This window comes from Stomoxys calcitrans, chromosome 5 (assembly GCF_963082655.1).
Source record: "Stomoxys calcitrans chromosome 5, idStoCalc2.1, whole genome shotgun sequence".
Lineage (NCBI taxonomy): Eukaryota > Metazoa > Arthropoda > Insecta > Diptera > Muscidae > Stomoxys > Stomoxys calcitrans.
Window position 1 is genome coordinate 75139859 of NC_081556.1, and position 11037 is coordinate 75150895.

At 38.6% G+C, this 11037-nt stretch overlaps 1 protein-coding gene across 1 annotated transcript; it reads left to right on the forward strand.

The window, feature by feature from the left end:
- The first annotated feature begins 3241 nt into the window (after positions 1 to 3241).
- On the forward strand, positions 3242 to 4806 carry LOC106085235 (growth arrest and DNA damage-inducible protein GADD45 alpha). The gene has a single exon (XM_013249366.2). It carries the CDS (start codon positions 3401 to 3403, stop codon positions 3899 to 3901), a length of 501 nt encoding a protein of 166 aa, XP_013104820.1. The 5' UTR covers positions 3242 to 3400; the 3' UTR covers positions 3902 to 4806.
- The last annotated feature ends 6231 nt before the right edge of the window (positions 4807 to 11037 follow it).

Here is an 11037-nt window from a genome sequence, read left to right on the forward strand (position 1 = left end):
TCTTAAGAGATTTTCCTCATTACTTTTCACTTTAAAATCAAAATTTCGAAGTGGAATATAATTTGTTTATTGTGTAGTAAAGCTAAACGAAAATAAGTGTAAATTAGTTAAAACAAGTAAAAGCGTGCTAAGTTCGGCCGGGCCGAATCTTATATACCCCCACCATAGATCGTATTTATCGAGTTCCTTGCCCGGTATCTCTTTATAGGCAAACAATGGATAGCAATTTCTATGCTATTGGAGCTTTATCAGGTTATGGACAGATTCAGGAAGTGCAAACGGAAGATCGATTTATATAGGAGGTATATCAGATTATTGACGAATTCAGCCCATACTTGGAGACGTGTATTAGAGGTCACAGGAGAAGTCAATGTGCATAAGTTCAACAAAATAATTGGATAAGAATATAAATTTATTTATATGGAAGCCATATAATGTTAATCCCCTATTTGAATCATACTTGGCACGGCTGTTGGAAGCCACAAAAAAACTTTGTGTGCAATATTTCAGCCAAACCGCGCGTTCTAGAGGCTCAAAAAGTCAAATCTGATGATTCTTGCGCAAAATTGTAGCCAAATCAGATAGGAGTAGCGCCCTCTTGAGGGCCAAGAAGTCAAATCCAAAATCGTTTTATATGGCAGCTATAGCTACTCCAATGGGACTTAAATTTATCTAAATCTGAGTCGATTTTTAACGTTTGCCTTTGTGTGTGTAAAAAAAAACACGTAAAAGCGTGCTAAGTTCGGCCGGGCCAAATCTTGGGAACCCACCACCATGGATTCTGCTAAATGTGGGAGCTATATCTAGTTACAAACCGAATTGAACCGTACTTGGCGCAGTTGTTGAGAATCATAACAGAACACTTTATGCAAAATTGCAGCCAAATCGGAAAAAAATCGTGGCTTGTTAGGCAAGTCAAATCGGGAGATCGGTTTATATAGGAGCTATATCATGTTCTTGGTCGATTTGAACAATACTTAGCACTGTTGCTGGGAGTCATAACACAACAGCCAAATCGGAAACAAATTGTGTCTTCCATGGGCTCAAGAAGTCAAATTGGGAGATCAGTTTATATGGGAGCTATATCCAAATCTGAACCGATATGGCCCACTTTCAATCCCTAATGACCTACATCAATATAAAGTATCTGTGCATAATTTCAAGCGGCTAGCTTTACGCTTTCTACCACTATCGTGATTTCGACAGACGGACGGACGGACATGGCCAGTTCGAATCAGAATTTCGAGACGATCAAGATCAATATTTCTAGGTGTTACAAACGGAATGACTAGATTAGTATACCCCCATCCTATGGTGGTGGGTATAAAAACAAATGTACTTACACATCTTTTTTCACTTTTTTTTGTTTCGAACGGTCTTCAGACATGGAGACAAACTACATGGAGTTGTTTTATTTACGCTTAACCACATCATATTGTACGGATGAGTCATCCACATTACAGCTCTAATTTGGCAATAAATGACTTCTTATTTTCCCACTTTAGCGAAAAACGGCAAAGTCAACATTTTTCGACGCCAGATGGTAGCCGGTGAAGCATTCAAAACCCTTGTGTTGGTGGTGCTTCAATTAGAGTGAAAAAGTGTTTAGAAAATTACTTTAAGTATACGCAAAAGTCAAGAATACTTTTTGAAAAAGAGTTACAAAAACACCAAGAAATTTTAGAATGTCTTCCCATTAACATTTGATCGTAAGCTGTGCAACCATAAAATTAAGCATAGAACAAAAAAACTCTATAGCTTCAGGTTTCCGATTACCGCAATAGGTCAAATAACTTGGCTCTTTTCGTTATCATTGTTAATTGATAAGCAAACGTTGGCATAACCTATCTGATTGTTAGTAGATTGGCTCAAAGAGCAAAGATTAATATCCCGGTAAAGAAAGGGGTATACCATACTTCACACTTGGTCAAAGCCCCAACACGGTGTATGTAAATGCAGATACCTACATACATACATAACCATATGTACATCGTACTTCACTGACCTTGCATTCAATGCACTGCTCATCATTTTCTTTATTGGATGACCAGCGTACAATACAATACAATACAATACAATGCTTGAAGAATCTCCAAAGTCCATAACGTTTTACCCCTCTCACACTCTTCTTCTTCTGAGACTGAAGTCGAATGAATGAATGAATATTCAAACGGTGTTATCTGAGCAGATAGAGACAACTGAGTATAACCACATTCGTTAAATAACAAAATACCCCGTAAATGAGAGAGACGAAGGGGCGGTTAAAATATTTAAGAGAACAGAGGTTAATTGATTTGTATCTTTGGACGAGCCCACAAAACGATGAAAAAATCTTTTCAATAAAAATCAAAGAAATTAGCTATGCATAAAATCACGTGAAAGCAATAACTGGAATATTTCGCAATAATGGAAAAATAATTCCCCTTGGGATGCTCCATTAATATACACACACATCTAAATCTAAAAAGTAATCCTCATAATTGGACTTTACCAGCACCTCGGGAAGAATCCAAAATCCCATAAATTCTTAAAGAAAAAAATTTTGAATAAATTTCAGTTTTTTTTGTAACCAGCAAAAAAAAAAGAGAAAAAACCAGACACACACACGCACACACGACTTGCAAGCGATTGTGGGGCAATGAGTTGGGTTTTTACCCACCAAGCACATTCGTGTTTGCTGTTGATTTTTCTCACGCCAAACCAAACCACGTTTACCTTGCCCACTCATCCCCCTTGTTTCACACACCTTTTATGAAACTGTTGGATGGTTTAGGCTAACCATGTTGGGGGAATTCTATGGAAATGCCCGTCCAACCAACCGCTAAACCCATAGCCGGCGAGAGAAAATAAATTCCCCCAATATTGTTTGCCCATGCATAACATCCATACATCTCTGTGAGAGACAGGGGGCAAAGCATAAGAGATTGTCTCTCCATTCAAAAGAGCAAGAGTACAAGAGAGCCTAACTGAGAATGGGGGCATTCCTCGTATCTTCATGTATTTCTTGTGAAATTCCGTGGAAGTCGTTCGAGCTAAGAGAGCTGTGGGTATAAAAGCAGGCGCTCTTCAACGAATGGCATTCATTGTGAAATTACAAATCAAAATTGAAACAACAGCGGAAAGCAAAGGCGTTCATTAAAAACGGTCAAATCTAAGTGAATAAAAAAAAATTGCGCGAAAAGAATTTCATAACAATACAAGAACTGAAACAAAAAACAAAGCGCTCAGATAAGAATCAAAGCAAAAAAACAACAGAGACTATACAGCCGCAAATAAGAGCAAGATAAAACCACCTACAACAATTAAACCAAAAGTGTCTATCAGTGTATCAACACTCGAAGCTAATTCAACAAAAATTAATACGGAAGAGCAACACATAATTTGCACCCAAGATAACAAAATGGTTGTGGAAGCTATGCAGATTCAATCCTATCATCATCAACAACAGCAACAAACTCCCACCAATCCCATGGATATTGCAATGGATTACTCTAAAATCGGACGCACCATTAAGAGTGCCCTCATGAAGGCCCAGACAGAGTCCCGTGTCATTGTGGGCCTAAGCGCCGCCATCAAGGTGCTCTCAAAGGCCACCGAAGGTTCCCTCTTCTGCTTGATGGCAGTGCCACAAGCCGGCGATTCGGCCACACACATGCATGAAGTCTTGCTGGAGGCGTTCTGCTATGAGAACGACATCTATGTGATCAAAGTCGATTGCCCCATAAAACTCAGCCGCATTCTGGGCAAGACCAATGTGGAATCCTGCTGCTTGGTACAAAAGACCTGGACTGGCGATCAAACTGAAGAAACTTTAAATAAGCCCGAATCATTGCTGGTGGACTTCTGTGAAGCCCATTGGGATGCCAGCGAAAATCCAGTGATTCAACTACCCAATGTGTGAACTACCCCCGCACACGCAATTTGGAAATTTCTCCCCTTATAGTGGGGGGATGTACCCTCTACACTACTTGAGTAAGGTATTAAACCAAGTGAGCGCTGAAAACGTTTGGACCCATTTGACGACTGTACAAAACGATCTGCGTACTGGCGATCAATCCGACGTTTATGGTGTTCATTAAAACTAAAATATCGACAACACTTTTGAAATACAACAAAAAACTGGAGTAGCAGCCATCATGCCGTCAACAACAACAGACAACGCACTGCAGCAACATCAACAGCAGCAAGGTTGTCTACATTCTCCAGGAACAGTCTGAAAGCAGGCAGTAACTGCAAGCAGCTTTAGATTACAATATTTATAGTGAAAACAAATATTAGATTTATAACAACAATTTCATCATCACGAGCTAAGAAAAAAGACTCGTTTTAATAATCAATGGGTCTCCCCAGCAGCAGCAGCGGAAAGCGAAGCGGAGAAGAGAAGTAAGCTGGCCCGGCAGCTGTCATAGGCTTAATAGAAAATCACATTTAATTTTAATTAAATCTAAGCTGAGAACATTTTGTTATTAAGCTAAATTACCTACCTATACGAAATGGAAACAAAAAAAAAAAAAAAAACAAAAAAATAGCAACAAATCAGTAGAAAATTATGTTATTGAAAAAGCGCATTTTCGCACTCAGTGGAGAAGAAAGAAGAAAGCAAGAAAACGCAAAAGCAAAAAATTGTTATTATTTTATTAATTTGTTAGAAGCAAATAGATTTTACGCATTGAGAATAATTTTTGTTTACACAAAGAAAAAGTATTTGTTATGTTAGCTTTTCGTAGGCAATCAATTTGTTAATACCTTTTTGTTTAAAAAAAAAGAAAAAAAAAAACAAACCATTATCATCCTTAAAGAAAAAAATACATGTAAATAAAAAATGAAAACAACCAAATTTACTTCGTCTTTTTATTTGCATAAACACACTGGGTACTGGGTATATGAAGAAAACAACAAAACAATTAAATTTTTTAAATTCCCCCCCACAACAACAACAAACAAGGGTCACACCAATCAATCGCTCAATAATTCTTTTGTTCGAAATATACCGCCATAATAAACATGGCTACCCTCCAAAAACAAAGCAATGACGTTGACCTTAAAGTGTAAACATTTACTCTGCCAACAAAGGGCATGGGGCCAGAGGGCTTTGAGCTCATACATCAAAGTGTACCAAATGTTTTTAGCTCATTAACAGATAGTTGAGAAAGGTCGGTAATTGCACCCTACATTCTAAAATGAGGTTATACTTATTCCCCCGATTATTTTGTAACACCTCACTAAACTCACTTACCATTTTGTGGTGCAGATCGGTCAATATATGGATATAGCTGCCATATAGACCGATCTCTCGATATAGGGTATTAAGGACATAAAATGTGCAACTTTTTACCCGATTTCGATGAAATTTGAAACAGTAAGTTTTGGTTTTGTCGAATGGGGGACAGTTCGGACCATACTTAGGTCGAATGTAGGAAGTCTGAAGGCACCTGACTGTTTTAAATTTCAGCGAAATCTGGTAATAAATGCGCCAATTATGGGCTTAAGACCTTTAGGTTAGGTTAAGTTTAAAAGAGGGTGCAGGTATTAATCCGCCCCATACCACTATGGGCATACACCTAACCCTAGTATTGCCATATGGAAAATCATGTTACACGGATGGATCAAAGCTAGGGGACAAAGTGGGCCTGGGGGTTTGCATTGAGAACCCAAGGACTGAGATCTGTTCTGGACTGCCTGACCATAATACGGTCCTGCAGATGGAGATCCGGGCGATCACGGAATGTGTAATGTGGTGTGGTGCTAACGCGAGGACGTCGAGTCTGAACATCTTTACCGACAGTAAAATTGTCATAAGGGCAATAACAACCAGGACGGTAAGGTCACGAACAGTCTTGCAGTGCAAGAAGGAGATTAACGCCTTTTCTGAGGATGGGAAAATCCGCATCGTTTGGGTGCCGGGCCATAACGGAGTAAGGGAAAATTAAAGGGCAGACGATTTGGCGGTGAAGGCCAGAGGACTGCCGTCAATAAACTTGGTTAACCCGAAGCTTTTCGGGTCGACGCAGTCCGAGTTAAGGGAGTGGGCGACGAATGCGCATGCAACATTGTGGAACAGCGAAACGGTCGGTAGAATGGCGAAAATCCTATGGGGGGATTCAGATCGTGAGAAGACGAGGCTATTACTGAAAGGAAGCAAAAAGGAGGTCAGTATAGCTATTGGTATCATAACGGGATACTACGGACTACGAGCTCACTTATGTAAAATCGGTGCGGTAAGTGATAGTATGTGTAGGGCATGCGGGGAAAATGATGAGACGTTGGAGCATTTCCTTTGTCATTGTCCGGCTTTCGCGTCCAACAGATACCGGCACTTAGGTGGAGAGACAATATCAGACATGAACCAACTTAGGGGAGTGGAATTGAAAACAATTAAGGATTTTGTAAGTAGAACGGAATTCCTAACTTAAAATTTCCTTTTTAGAGGCTACTTTACCTCGTATGTCCATAGAGGCATGGGGCGTATTAATATCTGCACCCTCATTTTAACCTAACCTTATCAATAATACAAATTCCTTTATTGGACCGATTTCAGCAAATGTTTTAAATGTACAAATTTGAATATACAAATTTGAATGTACAAATTTCTTAATTGAACCTAGTTTTCAATTTTTTCTGTGTATAGCATCATTACAACAAACTGACTGACTGATATGGCTAGATTGTCCTGGAATTTTACTACGACCAAGAGTATGAATATACTCTTTATTAGTATTGGCATTGCAATACAATTACACACAAGGACGGCTTATGTTTTCAATTGACACTTCTATTTTATCGGTATGGGGTCACTAACATCAGCTATGGCCACCTTCTTTATTTGTCAAGAGTTTTCATTTCAAAAGGGTTGAAGTGAAAAGAATTAAGCTCTCAGAGTAAATTTGTTTATTTATTTAGTTCTCTTAACGGAGAGATTTGTCATAAAAAGTGGTGGTCTTAGCAATCAATTGGTCCTTTATGTCTAGAGGGACATCTCTTTTATTGTAAGTGTTTTGACGAAAGCTAAAAAAAGGTATCATTCATGCCCTTATCGTTTATAAGCAGTTTTTTTCTACAGCGCATATTAATTCAATTAATTTCTGGGGTCTAGATTTCCACAGCGTACTTAAGTGAAAGTATATTTGCTTAGCATGGAAAATGAACAAACAAACTTTACTATTTGTCTGTTCCCATCACACTTCGTTCGTACAAGGAATAAATGTACACTCGTTGAATGAATTCAGATGGTTGGAACAAAGTCAGCTGACAGTTCGTAGGTAATTTTCCTACTATCAGAGCTGTATTTTTGCAGGATAAATGCTGAAAATTCTGTTGCTTTCTGATTATTGTCTGCTGCTCCAATATATTTGAATAATTCATTACACGGCACAACTTTAAAGATTTCTTTTTGGAGCTAGTTTGCTTTGAACTTCATTTGTTTTCATATTTCAAAGGAACGTTTCCCAAAATTGTTACGCAAAACCGCTTTTACTTGCAATTTGGACTTTTAATATGATTTTGCTCTTTTTGGTTCCCAAAAATAAATTCACTAAAAACTTCAAGGGTATAAGTTTGGTTGTCGTTAGCCAGACCCAAATTTATTTTTAACAAGAATAAGATAACTAAAGTTTTATTGGCATTCGCGGGAATGCCGATACAGCTTATCATGTAGATATCAAATCATAGCAACTTGTATGCATAATATATACATTTAGAGCTAGTATAAGAAGAGGGTTATACAAAATCCAGAGAACCTACCTCAATTCAAATAAACTATTTTTGTAAATAAAAGTTACAAAAACAATGTTATGATTTTTGACAAAAAAAAACGAAAACCAAATTTATTTCATCTCAACTTTTATGAATTCTTACGTTAATAATACATACATAGTTCTCTTATAAAACACGTGCGGTTTGAATGAAACTCACATTTCTTTATTTTGGGCAGTGCCCAATACACGTTATCTTTACTCAACCGCAAGCAAACAAACAACTGACTCTTCCGCTCACCGCACTTCACTTACTGCTCCTTCAGGGGAAATGATTTCGATATGCGGGACATACCAAATTTCAAACTACGTCAAATATCGTTTGGCAAAGTACGTATCCGAAAGAGCATTGCCAGCACCTGATTCAGAGTAAACGATAATTCAATGGTGCAAGTAAAAAAGTGAAATTTTTTAGCGAAAATCTCTCAGAGTCCCGGAATTCAACAGTTGCATAATTTTATGGGACCCATTCTGAACGCCCTAATGTGGGCTGACTGCATTACCTGTTTTTATACCCTCCACCATAAGATGGGGGGTATACTAATTTCGTCATTCTGTTTGTAACTACTCGAAATATTCATCTGAGACCCCATAAAGTATATATATTCTTGATCGTCGTGAAATTTTATGTCGATCTAGCCATGTCCGTCCGTCTGTCCGTCCGTCCGTCCGTCCGTCCGTCCGTCCGTCTGTCTGTCGAAAGCACGCTAACTTCCGAAGGAGTAAAGCTAGCCGCTTGAAATTTTGCACAAATACTTCTTATTAGTGTAGGTCGGTTGGTATTGTAAATGGGCCATATCGGTCCATGTTTTGATATAGCTGCCATATAAACCGATCTTGGGTCTTGACTTCTTGAGCCTCTAGAGTGCGCAATTCTTATCCGATTGGAATGAATTTTTGCACGACGTGTTTTGTTATGATATCCAACAACTGCGCCAAGTATAGTTCAAATCGGTCCATAACCTGATATAGCTGCCATATAAACCGATCTTGGGTCTTGACTTCTTGAGCCTCTAGCGTGCGCAATTCTTACCCGATCAGAATGAAATTTTGCACGTCGTGTTTTGTTATTATATCCAACAACTGTGCCAAGTATGGTTCAAATCGGTCTATAACCTGATATAGCTGCCATATAAACCGATCTTGGGTCTTGACTTCTTGAGCCTCTAGAGTGCGCAATTCTTATCCGATTGGAATGAATTTTTGCACGACGTGTTTTGTTATGATATCCAACAACTGCGCCAAGTATAGTTCAAATCGGTCCATAACCTGATATAGCTGCCATATAAACCGATCTTGGGTCTTGACTTCTTGAGCCTCTAGCGTGCACAATTCTTATCCGATCAGAATAAAATTGTGCACGACGTGTTTTGTTATGATATCCAACAACTGTGCCAAGTATGATTCAAATCGGCCCATAACCTGATATAGCTGCCATATAAACCGATCTTGGGTCTTGACTTCTTGAGCCTCTAGAGTACGCAATTCTTATCCGATTATAATGAAATTTTGCACGAAGTATTTCGTTATAATATCCAACAACTGTGCCAAGTATGGTTGAAATCGGTCCATAACCTGATATAGCTGTCATATAAACTGATCTGGGGATTTGACTTCTTGAGCTTTTAGATGGCGCAATTCCTATCCGATTTGGCTGAAATTTTGCATGACGTATTTTATTTTTACTTTCAACAACTGTGTCAAATAAGGTTCAAATCGGTTCATAACCTGATATAGCTGCCATATAAACCGATCTGGGATCTTGACTTCTTGACCCCTAGAGGTCGCAATTATTATCCCATATGCCAGAAATTTTGTACGACGGATCCTCTCATGACCATCAACAAACGTGTTTATAATGGTCTGAATCGTTCTATAGCCCGATACAGATCCCATATAAATCGTTCTCTCTATTTTACTTCGTGAGCCCCAATGAACGCAATTCTTATACGAATTGGCTGAAATTTTACACAGGTCTCCAACATATAATTTAATTGTGGTCCGAACCGGACCATATCTTGATATCGTTTTAATAGCAGAGCAACTCTTTTCTTATATCCTTTTTTGCCTAAGAAGAGATGCCAGGAAAGAACTCGACAAATGCGATCCATGGTGGAGGGTATATAAGATTCGGCCCGGCCGAACTTAGCACGTTTTTACTTGTTATATCCACCACCGAAGGATGGGGGTATATTCATTTTGTCAATCCGTTTGCATCACATCGAAATATCCATTTCCGACCCTATAAAGTATGTATATTCTTTAATTTAAGACGATCTAGACATGTCCGTCCGTCTGTCTGCTGAAATCACGCTCCAGTCTTTAAGTAGAGATGCTGAGCTGAAATTTTGCACAGATTCCTTTTTAGGCTAAGTTCGAAGTTGGGCTATGTCGGGCTATATCTTGATATAGTCCCCATATAGACGGATTTACTGAATTAAGGTCTTAGGACATAAAAGCCACATTTATTATCTGATTCTGATGAAATTTTAGACACTGAGTTGTGTAACTCGACTTCCTACTTTAATTTGGTCCAGATTAGCATATAGCTGTCATAAAGTCCGATCATTCGTTTAATGATCTTGGACCCATAAAAGGCGCATTTTTGTCCGATTTCGCTGAAATTTGGGACAGCAAGTTGAAGACGGCTCAGGTCAGTCCAGATTTGCATGTAGCTGTCATATAGATCGATCTCTTGATTACAGGTCTTGGTCCCATAAAAGGCACATTTTTTATCGAATTTGACACAGTAACATATGTTAGGCTTTTTGACATCCACATCGTATATGGTTCAGATTGGTCTATATTTGGATATAGATGCCAAAAAGACCAATATTGAACCGAAATTGAACAGTGACTTGTATTTATTAGTCAACTCAATGTCCGTGCCGAATTCGGTCCAAATCGGACCCTATTACGGTATAGCTGCTATGGGTGCATAAATAATGCATGTTTCACCGGATTATGGGGAAAGGTTGTATACATACATACACATACCCTAGGTGGTGGATATCCAAAGTGTGGCCCGGCCAAACTTAATGCCTTTTTATACCATCCTCCATAGGATGGGGGTATACCAATTTCGTCATTCTGTTTGTAACACCTCGAAATATGCGTCTGAGACCCCACAAAGTATATATTCTCTTGATCATCATGTCATTTCAAGTCGACCTAGCAATGTCCGTCCGTCTGTCTGTCGAAAGCACGCTAACTTTCGAAAGAGTAAAGCCAGCCGCTTAAAATATTTCACAAATACTTTTTATTAGTTTGGTTGTAAATTGGCCAA

Coding starts and splice junctions, on each gene's coding strand:
- LOC106085235 (XM_013249366.2), top strand. CDS start 3,401: ATGGTTGTGGAAGCTATGCAGATTCAATCCTATCATCATCAACAACAG.